The following is an 18,584-nucleotide window of genomic DNA, read 5'->3' as shown; positions in this document are numbered from 1 at the left end:
CTCAAACTGAATGTCAAATTGTCAACATGCTTTTCTATAGCCATAATTGCCAAATAGGCTATTTTCATGAGCCACAGAATCAAAGAGTGCTTTTTTGCCACGTGAAAAACATGTATAATTTTTTCCAAAATGGATGAATTTAAATGATTTTTACTAAAGTTTTATTTGTGTTATTTAAATATTATTTTATTTACACAATATTATTGATACACGTCGTTGGCTAAGCAATTCTAACTTTTGCTATTCAGATTATTCTACACTTACCTGAGTATTAAGTTTTAACTGCTTCACCAATAGGGAAACAAAAGTATATATCTAGCTCATAGCTTGAAAGTGTAGAGTCTTGAGCTAGTTTAAAACTTTTGAAACTGATAAATTATGAATCATATACAGCTTTAGCAAATGGTACAAAAATGACTACTGAGAATTTTTATAACATATAATGACTTGCATGTGTTCAGGAAACTTGTTTTGTTCCCTATTTAATGGCTTTAAAAAGTAGATATGCTCTGAGTTTTACTGTATGAACAGGAAGCATCTGAATCAAGACATTCTAAGTTTCAATTTTAGGACTAATAAATAATTTGAAAATATTCTCTTCAGAGAAACTGTGTTGGTGGATTTTTGTGAACACTCTCAGTACTTTTTTTTTTTAATCAGCATATTTAAAATATTTTATATATACAGCTAAAGAACAATAACTTCCTAACTACAGATAAGGTTTAAGTTATTGTGTCCAAGGGCAGTTAGCTTTTCTGCTACAGCAAGAAAAAGCTACTTGTCACTCAAATATTTTACTCATAAATTAGCAGAGTGTTGTATACTGATGTTCTACATAGTAAATACATATAAAACGAAACTTCACTTATTAGTGCTAATAGAAAGTGTCTCCTGAGTTTCAAAAAACTGTTATTTTTTGTTTCAGGGACTTATCTAGGTACACGTGATCAGTACCAAACAATCTGAAGTCAGTAAAGATGATGTAATAGTTAAGTCTTCAAACATAAATTTTAAGGAAAAGAGAAAGTAAATAATGGACATAACAATAAAGATGCTTTAATGATTATGCCAAACAAAAAGGATATAATTTCAGTGAAAGCACATGAAAAAGAAATCACTTCACAAACTAAGACACTCATGACAGACAAAATGTAAAAAGGAAGTAGAGGAAAGATGATGATAGTTACAAGTTTCGCATTTGTTTCTTAAAAATACTCAAGATTATGTCTTTTTTATTCGATAAGTTTTAAAAGCTGCATTCAAACTGCAGCTTTTGAAATAATGGAAGAAAAAGACCATTTGTCCAATAATATTCAGAGAAAAGTTAATATAGCTTTCTGAAATCTCTAAGTCATTTCTTGGGAATGCCTGAGCTCTAGAAAAAAGCCTACTCTTTAAAAAACACATATATATTATACAGTTAGACTGTGCACTCCACATGCTGTTGTTAATCATAACACTTCTCTACACACTGGGATACACTATAATAGGGACTCAATCACTGCTTTGGATTGGAAATAGTGATGCATTTGAAGACCAGCCATCTGATATATTAATACTTCTATACAGATTTTTTTAACACATTCCTCAAAGAACTAACGGCTAGTTTAGATGCATAACAAGACTAATTCTACTACTTCCGAAACTGGAATAACTTCATAAAATTTCTTTCATTTATATTTCTAAAACCTTTTCCCATTTAGCATTCTTCCTACTTTCTCAAATGTCCAAGCCCAAATGTAGTTAAAAGCCAAGGAAACAATATGAAAATCTGACCAATGATTTCTTAATGCAATTCAGATACCTGTGTATTATGGTTAAATTTCAATTATTTAGGAAATATGTATGTATTTTGTAGATTTCTCAGGCTCTGTCATTTCTGTTTCTCATGTTTATATTTAGGGCATTTGCTCTTCAAAATTGATTCCACCAGAAGACAGGAAAAATAGATGTAACTGATCCTATGAAGACTACCATTTATTATTAGCTCAAGTTTAATAGGTAAGCCATTTGATCAATAAAAACGCTATTATCCTAATTCAAAGACTTAAAACTGAAAGCCCTTGGACAGGATGAAACCTGAAGATACTTTCTGTTTAGCTTCTATAGTATTAAAAATATGCAATCCAACATTTAAAACTCAGATGTCATGTAACAAGCTAGATATTTCAGCTTTCTCCCCCACCTCCCATCCCCAAAATAAAAAGACTGGGCAGTATTTGGCCAAATCGTCATACAGAAACAACTGGCTAGAGAAGAGTGGTGGTTTTCCCCTTTCAATACGACAAGGGCTCTTCAATTTACCACAGTCCCTACCATTCACTGTTGTCACTAACATCAAGGGCCAAATGTCAGTAGCCATTTATTGTCAAGGTTTATCTTTTTTTTTTAATTATTGCGAATATTTCTTTGGACCCACAACTATCAAATGTGGAAAAAAAAATATGGCAAAAGGGCCATGTGTTTCTAGAACACATGAAAGTAAAGAATAATACTGCATGTCTAATATACAAATAAAATACATCTCTGCCAAAATATAACAACTTAAAACGCCATTATGAAACAAACCACAGAAAGACCTTATTTGTGTTACATACCAGGAACATAACAAAATTTGAATGTCTGATCCACACAGTGATTCATATAAGATGATAAACAAACAAATGGATATTCTGTGACACCAATGTACTGATAAGTCTTAATATCACAGATTTATATTCATTTAATTAACCATATAGGTTGTCTGAAAATTACTGACATGTCGCTTTTTGCTAGGGTCTAAAAATGTTTTACAGAGAAAAGAAACTGCTGTTTACAATAATTTATTAAATTTCTAAAATGAGATCTCTGCAATTGCTCTGAACTTGTTTCTAAAGCCAGATTTTATTAGAGTTTTAAAAAATTATTCAAAGTAAACCTAGCATCTAGATAAAATAATTTTACTTTTGCAAACAGTGTTCATATTTTAAAGCTACTGGTATATATATAATGAACATAAAACTATTTTAATATTGTTTATTTTAAAAATGTTCATAGTAAGAATGCTTAAATCATACTATATGGCTGTGGAGTTTTTGTTTTTGATAATGATCAACACTGGCAGCCCTTCAAAAATTAGTCCCAGTTAGTAAATTAACCATTTTACATTTTTGAAACATGAAATTTAATATTGGCTAATTATTAATTTTATATGCCACTTATGAATAATTTGTTCATTTTTCAAATATTTTTGTTTTGCACTATAGTAAAGATAATTTTTAATTTTTCCCCCAGAGATAAAGCAAGTTTTCAGTTTTGTTTACCATTCTCATTGCTATAGTTCATCAGCATGCCACAAAAGACAGTCAAGAGCTTCTCATTGGCGGGATCTGTTAAACTGCACAGTGACCTTAAATGGTCAATTACAATCTGTGCACCACCTGCTTGGTCAACTGCACTTCTGCCCTCATCTGTAAAACAAAGAGTTAAATTAAAAATAAAAGAAAAAAGAAATGTACCTTACAATTTCAAATACAAAACATAACAGTGTTATTCTTTATTTTGTGAATAAATAGAAAATAAACCTAGGCAGGACATTAAATATGTCTTTTCAGAAAAAACAAAACAAAACAAATAAACATGGAAATGGGGGTGGGATGGGGAAAAGAGACAATCACTTTTTAGGCAAAATAAGATTATTCTCATTGGCATCATATAGGAGCTAACAGAACTTCCCTGTGTCCTAGAAGTTTATGATGTGAAAACTTTCACTCCTTCTTTCACAAATGACAATGCTGTGTAAGAGAAAAAAACAGAAACTAAGTGATATTCTATTGGTATAAGTTTTTGTCCTTCAGGCTGAAAAATCACTAAACACAACTTTTTATCATTGGTTTTCAAAATCAGCTATTATTGAAGAAAACCATATAGGAACATATTATGTCTTTGATAACAGCTATTATTAAAGAAAACCATATGGTATAACTCTAAATCATAATATGTAATTCCTGAATATTAGTACTATGGTCTTTGTTAATGGCATTTCCTATAGTCCAGGAGCATGTTTCCTTTTTTCATTCTTGATTTGTTTCTTTTTTCCTTATTCCCTCTCTTCTAGGGCACACCAATATAATTCAACATTACAAAAAGTGGTCAAGTGATGGTGAAACATAACTTCCATTATGTGTCCATCTACACTGTATAAAACAGATGTCACTTAACTGTTGGAACATATAAATAGCTTTAGACTACTTTCTAACTTTTGAACATAAGAATGAAAAGAAATTAAAAGAAGAATATGTGTCATTCTAAATGACACCTTATATAAAATATAACTGCCCTCTAGAAGAGATCCAAGAGAAATGTGTGAGCCATCAATGTGAGCCACATGTGTAATTTAAATTTACTAATAGCCACATTAAAAAATAACAGGTGAAAAATTAATTTTAGTAATATTTTATTAAATTGAATATATAGCACTCTGACATGCAAATCAATAAGTTAACAAAACATTTTGTATTATCATCTTCACGATATATCTTCACAATCCAAGTGTTTGTTTTCTACCCTTATAGTTACATCTCAACTCAGACTAGCCACATTTAAACTGCTCAGTAGCTAAATTTGGCTAGTAGCTACCACGTGGACTGTACTGTTCAGCTACAGAAGGTGTAGAACAAAGATCAGCAAAAGAAGTGACTCACAAAGGAATTATAGCTATGAAGTTAGTTACAATTTGAAAGATTTTCATTTTCTAAATATAAGAACTGAAACTAGGTCATATCTTTATTACTGTTGCTGAATCATATTAGATGATACAACTTAAAATATGTAATTTCTTATGGTATACACACACACACACACAAATTATATAGTAAGACCTCAGAAATACTATGTTCATAATTTTGAAAAATTTTGAGGAAATCCACACTAAAATGAAACAAAACAGTTTTATCCACTTAGTTTTATCGTATTGTTATAAAGACGGAAAACAGGACCATGTGCTAATCAGCTCATCAGATCACAGAAAATTCCTATACTGCCAGAGTAACTAGCTAGAGGAACCAGCCAAGAACACTGGTCAAATCTCAGTTAGAAATCTAATTTCCAAATTTTTGTTTTCCATAACATAGATGTAAATTATCTAAATTACTGGGCAATTTCAATGTGGATGATGTCTCAGAAAACTGAACATTAGGATTACAAATTTAAATGTTCAGACCTTCAGTAATGTGAAGGTATAGTACATCCCATCCCTAAATTGCAAAGCTCGAATTTTTTTTATTCAAATTCCTGAGTAAACTGGGCTTTTGAAATATAAATTATGTATGCTTAGGACTTAGAAGAAGACATCTTAGAGAATAGCTAAACTAAGCCTTGTATTCATATACTAGAAATTTCATATACCAGGAAACTGGGGCTTAGAAACTATGTGGCACCTATTTGCAATGAACTGTGAATGAAAGCTGGCTTCCTATCCAGACTAAGCTAGTAAATGTTCAAAAATTCAATAAATTAAAATACAAACTTATTCAACAAATTTGATGCAATAAAAACACAATACAATTCAAAGTAAATTACCTATTTGTGTTTCAGAGTCACAGTGCTTTTCATCTCTTCCTTCCCTTCCACCCCCCTCCTCCGAATTGTCTATAACATAGCTTTTTAATTCATGTGTTATTGAGAATTGTTTACAAGGCATAAACACAATCTCTATACTAGAAATTATGTTATTACCAAATATGAGAAGAAAAGCAAAGCATGTATTACAATAATAGTGATCTGGGTTCAAAAAATATTAACCACCACTATAGGAATGATTATACAGCTTTTTTCTTTCTTTGGACAAATCAGCCTGAGAAACAAAGTAAAAGCATTTTATTAAAATATTTAATAGGATTTAAAGATTCAAAGGAGTAAGTGATAATATTGTATTCCTTTAGCAAAACCAGTGACATAAGTCATCTTTAGAAGTATCTTACAACTCACTTTTTCCAGTAGTATTCAGATAACAAATCATTTTTAAATACAACAGTTATTATTGCACAAGTCCACATAAATTGGTTTTCCATAGTTAACTCTATACTTCATGTTACATTATCAAGAGTATTGTTCACTTAAAAATAATTTCAAAAGGTTCCTTATCCTAAACTTGTGTATCACTAAGTGTAAGCTCATCTTTCACTCTTCTCGTAAGTAACAGCTAACCTATGAAGCATCCTGAGCTGTCATTTCTAAAAATATAATTTATATCTCAATTTTTCTCATTTAACTATGAAGCATCCAACCACTGGAAAAAGTGCAGCCTACTCTTTAAAGTCCTATTAAATCCTTTAATGATGATCTTTCACACAAAGTAGTTTCCAGCACAAGTGTGATCATTCTTCACATTAGGTAAGAGCAGGGCTTTAAATCTAAAGAGTTACTGCACTTCCATTATCCTTCTGTAATCAAAAGCAAGCAGCAATAAAATCTGTGTCATGGTTATCACGTCTCACAAATGAGAAAAAAAAATGTTACCACGTTAAACACTATTACCAGGTACACCAAGGGTGAGGAAAAGACCTAAAATACAACCACTGAATCTAACTATTGTGGCATGTCTTACAGTGTATCCTAACTTTGGATTTTACTACGTTTCCTCCTTGTGGACGGTAAATGCCTAGTATATAGTAGGTACTCAATAATTTTTTAATGAATGGGGCTTTTGACAGATATTGATAAATTACTATTCACCTTGAGGATGGATTGTGAGACTGACACACACACATACATGCAGAGAGAAGAATTTGCTTAAAGAAATGGTGATAATTAAATATTAGCATTCTGAATTGCAACTTGGGAAGTCTAAGTCTAGTTCAATGTTCCCTCATTGCACACTCTTTTTTTCTTTCTGAGATGGAGTCTTGCTCTGTCGCCAGGCTGGAGTGCAGTAGCACGATCTCAGCTCACTGCAACCTCCGCCTCCGGGGTTCAAGTGATTCTCCTGCCTCAGCCTCCCAAGTAGCTGGGACTACAGGCACGGACCACAACACCCAGCTAATTTTTGTATTTTTAGTAGAGATAGGGTTTCACCATGTTGGCCAGGATGGTCTCAATTTCTTGACCTCGTGATCTGCCTGCCTCCGCCTTCCAAAGTGCTGGGATTACAGGTGTGAGCCACTGTGCCCGGCCTACACACTTTTTAAAAAGGTATATTACTTATGCCATTAAGTCAAGCAAGGTAACAGCACTTTCTTAGCATTAATTGAGAATCTATCTTTAAAGATTCACTTGTAAAAACTTGCTGGTATATTTTCCAACAAATCTTTTCAGAGTGTTTGTAACTTAAATATTAAGACCAACTTATATCACACAATAGCTGTCTAAAATGTACACTAAGCAGAGAGGATATGATTGATAAGATCTATTTCATATATAATCGGTTCAGGGCTTAAAGTGGCACAGTATACGAACAATTTTCATATGCGTATCAAAACTCATGGAGAGTCACAAATCCATTCACTGAGAGTGAAAGAAATTTCTAAAACTTATAAAGAATACACTTTAAATAACAATATTTCGAAGCACAACAAAAAATGAACAAGATATTGGGAAGATGGCAGATAGGAGCCAGGACTAGCTTGCAGCTCCCAATCAGACATGGAGACTCACAACACAAACTTTTGCTCCAAGAACTACTGCAGGAACATACCAGAAAAGCTGAGAGACCCTTTGAAGGAACTGGATCATCACTGCAGACTATCTGAAATGCTGAAAAACTGTGAGTATGCTTGCTTTCTCAACATGGAGGCTCATGGGCTTGGGTAAGTTCTCGGCTCTGGCCATCAGCTGCCTGGAAATAGACTCAGTGCTGTTGGGGGATGGTGGGAATGAGACCAGCCTTTAGGATTGTGGGCTGTATGGGAGCTGGATCAGGCCCATGACTGCCAGTTTTCTCCAACTTCCGTGGCAACCTGTATGGCTCAGCAGAGGCAGTCATAATCCACCTGGAGATATAACTTCATTGGGCTGGGAACCACACCCCCATCCCCCACAGCAGCCGCAGCAAGCCCCACCCAAGGAGAGGCTGAGCTCAGACACACCTATCCCTGACTCCCACCTGGTGGTTTTTCTCTACCCACCCTGGGAGCTGAAGACAAAGGTCATAATCTTAGGAGCTCTATGGCTCTGCCCATTGCCCAAGAAACCATACTTAACCAGGTGTCCCTAAAGCAAGTTTGCATCCTCCCTAAAGGACCGCAGTTGATGTGCTCTTAAAAGTGTCACCTCCCGGCTGGAGGCCAACCAACACAAAACCAGCACACTAAACAAAAACCCAACTGAGGACTCTCACTGAGTCCACTTCACACCCCTGCTATCAGAGCAGGTGCTGGTATCCATGGCTGCAAGACCTGAAGATGAATCACATCATAAAATCACACAGTTTGCAGACACTCCCCAGTGCCACCCAGGAGCTGAGTAGCTCTGCTGGGTGGCTAGACTCAGAAGAGCAAAAACAATCACTACGGTTCAGCTCTCAGGAAGCCCCATTCCTAGGGGAAGGAGGAGAACACCACATCAAGGGAGCACACCATGGGACAAAAGTATCTGTACAGTAGCCCTTGAATCCCAGCTCTTCCCTCCAGGCAGGAGAATCACTTGAATCATTTGACATAGTCTACCCAAATGAGATGGAACTAGAAAAACGGTTCTGGTAATACGACAAAACAAGGTTCTATAACACATGCAAAAGATCATACCAGCTCATCAGCAATGGATCCAAACCAAGATGAAGTCTCCGAATTGCCAGAAGAATTCAGAAGGTCAATTATTAAGCTGAAATCAAGGAGGCACCAGATAAAAATGAAGTCTAACTTAAAAGAATCAAAAACATGATACAGGATATGAAAGGGTTAGTAGTGAAATAGCATAATTAAAAATATAATCACAACTTCTGGAAGTCAAGGACTCACTGAGGGAAATGCAAACTGCACTGGAAAGTATCAACAATAGAATCGAACAAGCCAAAGAACTTCAGAGCTTGAAGACAGGCTTTTGTGTTAGACCAATGCAAAGACAAAGAAAAAAGAATTAAAAATGAATGAAGCCTTCAAGAAGTTTGGGACTATGTTCAACATCCAACCCTAAAAATAATTGGTGTTCCCAAGGAAGAAGAGAAATCTAAAAGTTTGGAAAATGTATTTGAGGGAATAATTAAGGAAAACTCTCCCAGTCTTGCTAGAGATCTAGACATCCAAATACAAGAAGCTCAAAGAACACCTGGGAAATTTATCGCAAAAACATCACTGCATAGGCACACAGTCATCAGGTTATCTAGTCAAGATGAAGGAAAGAATCTTAAGAGCTGTGAGGCAAAAGCATCAGGTAACCTATAAAGGAAAAACCTATCATCTTAACAGCAGAAACCCTACAAGATTGGGGTTCTATCTTCAGCCTCCTTAAAACAATTATCAGCCAAGAATTTTGTATCCGGTGAAACTAAGCTTCATAAATGAAGGAAAGACACAGTCTTTTTCAGACAAATGCTGAGAGAATTTGCCACTACCAAGCCAACACTCATGAACTGCTAAAAGGAGCCCTAAGTCTTGAAACAAATACTCAAAATACACCAGCAGAACTTTCTTAAAGTGTAACTCTTATAGGACCTATATAACAACATCACAATGCAAAAAAAAAAAAAAAAAAAAGGTATTCAGGCTATAAACAGCACAATGAATAGAATAGTACCTCACATCTCAATACTAACATTCAATGTAAATGACCTAAATGCTTCACTTAAAACATACAGACTGGCAGAATGAGTAAGAATTCACCAACCAAGTTTCTGCTGTCTTCAGGAGATTTACCTAATACATAAGGACTCATATAACTTAAAGGGGTAGGAAAAGATATTCCATGCAAATGGACACCAAAAGTGAGCAGGAATAGTTATTCTTATATCACACAAAACAAACTTTACAGCAAGAGCAGTTAAAGACAAAAAAGGACATTATATAACAAATATTTCCAACAGGAAAAATCACAATCCTAAATATATATGCACCTAACACTGGTGCTCCAAGATTCATGAAACAATTACTACTAGACCTAAAAAAGGAGATAGACAGCAACACAGTAATAGTGGGGGATTGGACTTCGATACATCACTGACAGCACTAGACAGGTCATCAAGACAAAGTCAACAAAGAAACAATGGACTTAAACTATACTGTACATCAAATGAACTTAATATTTTATATAACCTTCTACCCAACAACTGCAGAATATACATTCTATTCATCAATACATGGAACATTCTCCAAGATAGAACATATGATAGGCCACAAAACAAGTCACAGTAAATTTAAGAAAACTGAAATTATATCAAGGACTCTCTCAGACCACAGTGAAATAAAACTGGAAATCAATTCCAAAAAGAACCTTCAAAACCATGCAAATACATGGATATTAAATAACCTGCTCCTGAATGACCACTGGGTCAACAATGAAATCAAGATAGAAATTTAAAAATTCTTTGAACTGAACGATAATAGTGACACAACCTATTAAAACTTCAGAGATATAGCAAAAGTGGTGCTAAGAGGAAAGTCTGTACATTAAATGCTTACATCAAAAAGTCTGAAACAGCACAAATAGAAAATATAAGGTCACATCTCACAGAACTGGAGAAACAAGAACAAACCAAACCCAAACCCAGCAGAGAAATAACCAATATCAGAGCAGAACTAAATGAAACAACAAAAAATACAAAAGATAAATGAAACAATAAGCTGGTTCTTTGAAAAGACAAATAAAATGGATAGACTACTAATGAGGTTAACAAAGAAAACAAGCTCAATTAGAAATGAAATGAGATATTACAATTGATACCACAGAAATACAATAGATCATTCAAGGCTATTATGAACACCTTTATGTGTATAAACTAGAAGACCTAGAGCAGATGGATAAGTTCCTGGAAATACACAACCCTCCTAGATTAAACCAGGAAGATACAGAATCCCTGAACAGACCAAAACCAAAAAGTGAGATTGAAATGGTAATTTAAAAATTGCCAGCAAAAATAGTCCAGGACCAGACAGATTCACAACTGGATTCTACCAGATATTCAAAGGAGAACTGGTACCAATCCTACTGATATTATTCCAAAAGAAAGAGAAAGAAGGAATCCTCCCTAAATCATTCTCTGAAGCTAGTATCACTCTATTACCAAAACCAGAGAAGAACATAACAAAAAAACTCCAAAAAACAAAAAACAAAAAACTACAGTCTAATATCCCGGATGAACATAGATGCAAAAATCCTCAACAAAACACTAGGAAACTGAATCCAACAGCATTATAAAAAGGTAATCCACCATGATCAAATGGGTTCTATACCAGTGACACAGGGATGGTTTAACATACGCACATCAGGTCGGTCGCGGTGGCTCACGCCTGTAATCCCAGCACTTGGGGAGGCTGAGGTGGGCAGATCACCTGAGATCAGGAGTTTGAAACCAGCCTGGCCCACATGATGAAACCCTGTCTCTACTAAAAATAAAAAAGTTACAGGCATGATGGCACATACCTGTAGTCCCAGCTACTTGGAAAGCCAAGGCAGAATCGCTTGAACCTCAGAGGTGGAGGTTGTAGTGAGCCGAGATGGCGGCACTGCACTCCAGGCTGGGTGACAAGAGTGAGACTCTGTCTCAAAAAAAAAAACCATACACACATCAATAATACATATACAGAATGTTTAAAACACACAGATTTTGTTTTAAAAAATCACATGATCATCTCAATAGATTCAGAAAAAATATTTGAAAAAATTCAGCATCCCTTTCTCATTAAAATCCTCAGCCAAATTGGCATACAAAGGACATACCTTAAGGTAATAAAAAGCCATCTACTACAAACCCACGGCCAATATTGTACTGGATGAGGAAAAGTTGAAAGTACTCCCCCTGAGAACTGGAACATGACAAGGATGCCCACTTTCACCACTTCTATTCAATATAGTACTGGAAGTCCTAGCCAGAGCAATCAGACAAGAGGAAAAAATAAAGGGCATCCAAATCTAGTAAAGAGGGAGTCAAACTGTCACTGCTGACGATATGATTGCATATCTAGAAAACCCTAAAGACTCATCTAGAAAGCTCCTAGAACTGATATATGAATTCAGCAATGTTTCAGGATACAAAATTAATGTACACAAATTAGTAGCTCTCCTATGCACCAAGAGTGACTAAGCTGATATTCAACCCCTTTCATAATACCTGCAAAAAATAAGATACTTAGGAATATGCCTAACCAAGGATGTAAAAGACCTCAACAAGGAACACTATAAAACACTTCAGGAAGAAATCATAGACGACACAAACAAATGGAAACACATCCATGTTCATGAATGGGCAGAATCAACGTAGTGAAAATGACCATACTGCCAAAAGTAATCTACAGATTCAATGCAATTTCCATCAAAATACCATCATCATTCTTCATAGAATTAGAAAAAGCAATCCTAAAATTCATATGGAACCAATAGAGAGCCTGCACAGCCAAAGCAAGACGAAGCAAAAAGAACAAATTTGGAGGCATCACATTACCTGACTTCAAACTATACTATGAGGCCACAGTCACCAAAACAGCGTGGTACTGGTATAAAAAGAAGTATACAGACCAATGGAACAGAATAGAGAACCCAGAAATAAACCCAAATACTTATAGCCAGCTGATCTTTGACAAAGCAAACAAAAACAAAGTGGGGAAAGGACACCCTATTCAACAAATGGTGCTGGGATAATTGGCAAGCCACATGTAGAAGAATAAAACTGGATCACCATCTCTTACCTTATACAAAAATCAACTCAAGATGGATCAAAGAATTAAATCTAAGACCTGAAACCATAAAGATTCTACAAGACAACGTCGAAAAAACAGTTCTAGACATTGGCTTAGGCAAAGACTTCATGACTAAGAACCCAAAAGCAACAAAAACAAAGGTAAACAGATGGGACTTAATTAAACAACAAAATTTCTGCACAGCAAGAGAAATAATCAGCAGAGTTAATAGACAACTCACAGAGTGGGAGAAAATCTTCACCATCTATATACCCACCAAAGGTCTAATATCCTAAATCTACAAAGAAATCAGTAAGAAAAAAACAATCCCATCAAAAAGTGAGCTAAGGACACGAACAGACAATTCTTAAAAGATATACAAATAGCCGAGAAGTATATGAAAAAAATGTTCAACATTACTAATGATCAGGAAAATGCAAACCAAAACCACACTGTGATACCACCTCACTCCTAAAAGAATGGCCACATTCAAAAAATCAAAAAAATAGATGTTGGTGTGAATGTGGTGAAATGAAAACACTTACAGTGTTGGTGGGAATGTAAACTAGTATAATCACTATGGAAAACAGTGTGGAGATTCCTTAAAGAGTAAAAGAAGACCTACCATTTGATCCAGCAATCCCACTGCGAGGTATCTACCCAGAGGAAAAGAAGTCATTATTCGAAAAAGATACTTGCATGTGCATGTTTATAGCAGCACAATTTGCAACTGTAAAAATATAGATCCAGCCCAAATGCCTATCAATCAATGAGTAGCCAAAGAAAATGTGGTATATAGATATACACCATGGAATACTACTCAGCCATAAAAAGGAACTAAATAATGGCATTTGCAGCAACCTGGATGGAACTGGAGACTATTATCCTAAGTGATGTAACTCAGGAATGGAAAACCAAACATTGTATGCTGTCACTCATGTGGGACCTAAGCTATGAAGATGCAAAGGCTTAAGAATGACACATTGGACTTTGGGGAAAGGGTGGGGCATGGTGAGGGATAAAAGACACATTTGGTACAGTGTACACTGTTCGGGTGATGTGTGCACCACAATCTCAGAAATTACCACTAAAGAACTTATTCATGTAACTGAACACCAACCATCTATTCCTCAAAAACCTATTGAATTAAAAAAAAAGAACAAATTATATAATCTTTTAACTTTGTAAAATTACAGTTTTTCCTTTAGACTCTACTGGTATCCCACTTTTTAGTCTCTAAGAACAAACAGTTTATTATGATAGATTTTGAACATGTATGATATATTCTGAACAAGGATTTTAAAGCAATGGGCAAGACAAATTAGATTCATTTTAAATGTAAGGACACAAATACTACTCTCAGTCTTTGTAGTCAATATCAGTTGATTTTATAACTGAGGCTACAGTCCTACATTTTAAACTTCAGCCCACTGGTTCTCAGTGTACACTAGCCACACATTAGAAAATCTAGATGTCTTATAAAGCTAAATGAGAAATATTAATGAAAAATCCCAAAACTATCTTATCACAAGTTAAGGAAATGACTAAATTATTTACCAGAATTGTGTGTGAAGAATGTTCCAATTTAGTGACAAATGGGATAGAGTTTGTAAATTTCATATTAAAATGTGATTTTTAAAAACTGAGTTGCATCTTTAAGTTTATCTGAATTGAAAAGGAATCAAGTATCAAAAATATTTCTAATATGTTAGTGTATTCTTAGCCTGGCTTTTAACATTCTGTAGTTTAATATCTTTTTCTGTAGGAAATATTACTGATATGAGAGTAATGTTCTGGAGACACAGATGTCATTTCTACTTATTATGGGTTAAACTGTGTGCCCTCCCTCAATCTATGTTTAAGTTCTAATCCCTAGTACCTCAGCATGTGACCTTATTTGGACACAGGGTCATTGTAGAAGTAATTAGTTAAGGTGAGGTCCTACTGGAGTAGGACAGATCTTTAATTCAATATGACTTGTGTCCTTATAAGAGGAGAGAGATGCACAGAGGAGAATGCCATGTGAAGACAGAGATAGGGATTACAGTTATGCTACCATAAGCCAAAGAACACCTGGGGCCACCAGAAGCTACGAAGAGGCAAAAACGTCCTCCTCCCCTATAGGTTTCAGAGGGAGGCATGCCCTGGTGAGCATCTTGATTTCAGACTTATAACCTCTGGAACTGTGAAACAATAAACTTCCCTTATTTTAAGCCACCTAGTTTGTGGTACTTTGTTACAGCAGCCCTAGGAAACTAATACACCACTTCATATAATACAATATAATACAACATTGTGAAATATTTATGTTTCTTTCTTTTTTTTAAATTGGGTATTGTTTAGAAATGGGATTTTGCTCTACAGGCTAATTGTAATAGTAATGTTCCTTGTTAACAATTTACCACTGGGAGAGGAGCAAGAGCATTGAAAAAGCCCACAGTTGTACGGGAATGGGTCCAAGCCTGAAGGCAAAGCAAGAACACTAAGGAAAGTCCTCCAGCACCCATACTCTAAGTATAAAGTAAGAACAGCTAACTATTAAAGGAATCTGAAGAACATACTGCACTGAAGTGAGGTGAGCAACAACAAAATGTGAACCTAGTTCAACTCCCAACTACACTGGCCTAACCTTTACCGTATGCGAACACCCTAAAATAAAAGGAAGTGTGCTCAATTCCAGAGATTAAATACTGTTAGTCTGTTTTCCTACAATAATATCCAGCTGCAATAAAAAGTTGAGATGCATTTTAAGAAAAAAATAGCTCACTGTCAAAAGATGAAACCAACAAAACTCACAGGTTGCCAGATGTTAAAACTATCATACAGGGAGTTTAAAGTAACTATGATGACTATATTACAGGATCTAGTGGAAAAAGTGAATAATATCCATGAACAGATGTGAAAATTTGGAGAAAAATGGAGACTATAGGAAAGTTAAATGGAAATGCTAGAAAGGAGCAACACAAAGAATTATTTCAACAGGTTGAATAGCAGACTCAACAAAACCAAGAAAAGACTCAGTGAACTCATAGATCAATAGAAATTACACAAACTAAAACATGAACAAACTAAACAAGTAGGAGTGGGGTAACCCAGAGCACCCAAGAGCTGAAGGAAAGAAAACAGCAAATGGTCTACCCTAAGCGTATAGTAGTCAGTAGTCTCCCTTCATCCATGGTTTGACTTTCTGCAGTTTCAGTTACCCACGGTCAATGCTAGCACGAAAATAATAAAAAAATTCCAGAAGTAAAAAAATAAAGTTTTAAACTGCATGCTGTTCTGAGTAACAAGAAATCTAACACCATCCCATTCAAATCATGAACTCTCCCTTTGCCCAGTGTATTCATGCTGGATATACTACCTGCCCATTAGTCACTTAAGTAACTGTCAGATCAGCTGTCATGGTATCGCAGTGCTTGTGTTCAAGTAACCCTTCTTTTACTTAATGGCCTCAAAGTGTAAGAGCAGTGATGCTGACATATAGTTATAACTGTTCTATTAGTTATTGTATTAATCTCTTTCCATGCCTAATTCATGGTTTAACTTTATTACCGGTGTGAAAATATATTAAAAAAAGACATGACATATACAGGTTTGGTATTATCCTTGGTTTCAAGTGTTCACTGAGGTTCTCAGAATGTATCCCTTGTGGATAAAGGGGAACTACTGTACCTGGAATTTCAGAGAATGAAGTGCTAGAGAACAGGGTAGAAAAAATATTTTAAGAGTTAATGACCGAAAATTTTTCCAAAAATGAAAGACATCATGCTACAAATCTATTAAGACCTAGAGAACTCCAAGCAAAGCAAAGCAAAGCAACTAAACACACCTAGACCTATCATAGCCAACTGCTGAAAACAAACGAGGGAAAAAGGGTGGGAGGGAGAGAGGGGGAGAGAGGCAGAATCTCTTAAAGGCAGCCAGAAGGGGGAAAAAAAAAGAAGAGAAAAAATAAGAAATAAAGCAGACTTCTCATCAAAAACTATGCAAGCTAGAAGATAATGAAATAACATCTTTAAAATCCAACCTAGAATTCTACACCCAGTGAAAATATCTGCCAATAAGTAGGGTTAAGTAAAATTGCTTCAAGCAAACAGAACAGATAATTCATTGCAATAAACCTGTTATGCAAAAAACGTTAGTAGAAGTTTTTCAGTTAGAGGTATACTAGACAAAAATTTGGATCTACCCAAAGAATGTAGTGCACTGAAAATGATAAAAGTATGCTAACAGAAGACAGTTTTTCTCCTATTTTTAGAAGATAATTGACTCTCTAAAGTAAAAACAGGCCAGGTACAGTGGCTTAAGCCTATAATCTCAGCACTTTGGGAGGCCAAGGCAGGAAGATCTCTTGAGGCCAGGAGGTTGAGATCAGCCTGGGCAACATAGTGAGAACGTGTCCCTACTCAAAAGGAAAAAATGAAAGAAAAGGAAAAAAAGGAATTAGCTAGGCATTGTGGCATGCACTTGTAGTCCTAGCTACTCAGGAGGCTGAGGTGAGAGAATCACTTGAGCCCAGGAGTTCAAGGTTACAGTGAGCCATGATTGCACAACTACACACCAGCCTGGGCAACACAGAAGACCATGACTCAAATTTTTAAGTAAAAATGACATCAATGTATTTGGGATTTCTAACATATGTAAAAATGAAATAGAAGACAAAAGCATAAAAGATTGAAGGGAGGAACTGGAAGTATACAGTAAGGTTATTAAACTAATATGACATAAAATTTGAAGATAAATTGTGATAAGCTAAGAATAAATATTGCAAGCCACAGGGCAACCACTAAAAACTTACAAAGAGGCATAAGAAGCCAATAATGGGCTGGGCACAGGAGCTCATGTCTGTAATCTCAGCACTTTGGCAGACCAAGGCAGGCAGATCATTTCAGGTCAGGAGTTTGAGGTCAGCCTGGCCAATATGGTGAAACCCCATCTCTATTAAAAATATAAAAATTAGCTGGGCATGGTGGTGTGCACCTACAGTTCCAGCTATTCAGGAGGCTGAGACAGGAGAATTACCTGAACCTAGGAGGTGGAGGTTGCAGTGAGTCAAGATCGCACCACAGCACACTAGCCTGGGTGGCAGAGCAAGACTCCACCTCAAAAACAAACAAAAACCACAAGAAGCCAGTAATGGAGATAAATGTGAAGAATCCAAAAGACTGCGGACAGAGAGGGAAAGAGAAACAAAGAACAGTTCAGACTATCAGAAAAGAACTAGGTTCACAAATAAACCCACCTTTGTGGGAGGAAAAAAAGAAACAACTAGGAAGATGGTAGATTTCAAGCCAACCACAGAAAGATCACATTAAATACATATAATCTGAATGTCACTTAAAAGGGAGAGATGGTCAGATTGGGTAAAAAAGCAAGACCCAACCATGCTGTCTATAATTAATCCACTTTAAGAATATTAAATAATAATAAAAAGAAAAGATTGCTAAAAGATATATCATGCAAACACTGATCAAAGGAAAACTCATGTGTCTACACTGTCAGACACAGTAGACATCAGAACAAGCGGTATTGGCCAGGCATGGAGGTTCATACCTGTAATCCCAACACTTTGGGAGGCCAAGGTGGGAGTTTGAGACCAGCCTGGCCAACATAGTGAAAACTCATCTCCACTAAAAATACAAAAATTAGCCAGGCATGGTGGCGTGTGTCTACAATCCCAGCTACTCGGGAGGCTAAGGCATGAGAATCACTTGAACCTGGGAGGTGGAGGTTGCAGTGAGCTAAGATCCACCACTGCACTCTAGCCTGGGCAACAGAGCA

At 35.7% G+C, this 18,584-nt stretch overlaps 1 protein-coding gene across 6 annotated transcripts in view; it reads right to left on the bottom strand.

Annotated features, from left to right (window-relative positions):
- RAP1GDS1 (RAP1, GTP-GDP dissociation stimulator 1) overlaps nt 1-18,584 on the bottom strand; it is a 172,957-nt gene that overhangs the window by 57,041 nt on the left and 97,332 nt on the right. For 3 of the 6 annotated variants that reach the window (XM_011932961.1, XM_011932979.1, XM_011932970.1), the window contains exon 5: nt 3,303-3,449. The exons of the other annotated variants lie outside the window; for them this stretch is intronic. In XM_011932961.1, the coding sequence (XP_011788351.1) occupies nt 3,303-3,449 (147 nt within the window). The remainder of the gene's footprint in view (nt 1-3,302; nt 3,450-18,584) is intronic. 6 annotated transcript variants of the gene reach the window in all.

Source organism: Colobus angolensis, unplaced genomic scaffold, assembly GCF_000951035.1.
Source record: "Colobus angolensis palliatus isolate OR3802 unplaced genomic scaffold, Cang.pa_1.0 Scaffold123, whole genome shotgun sequence".
NCBI lineage: Eukaryota > Metazoa > Chordata > Mammalia > Primates > Cercopithecidae > Colobus > Colobus angolensis.
The sequence above is the reverse complement of the archived record's forward strand: the minus strand, read 5'-3'. Positions and strand labels throughout refer to the sequence as shown.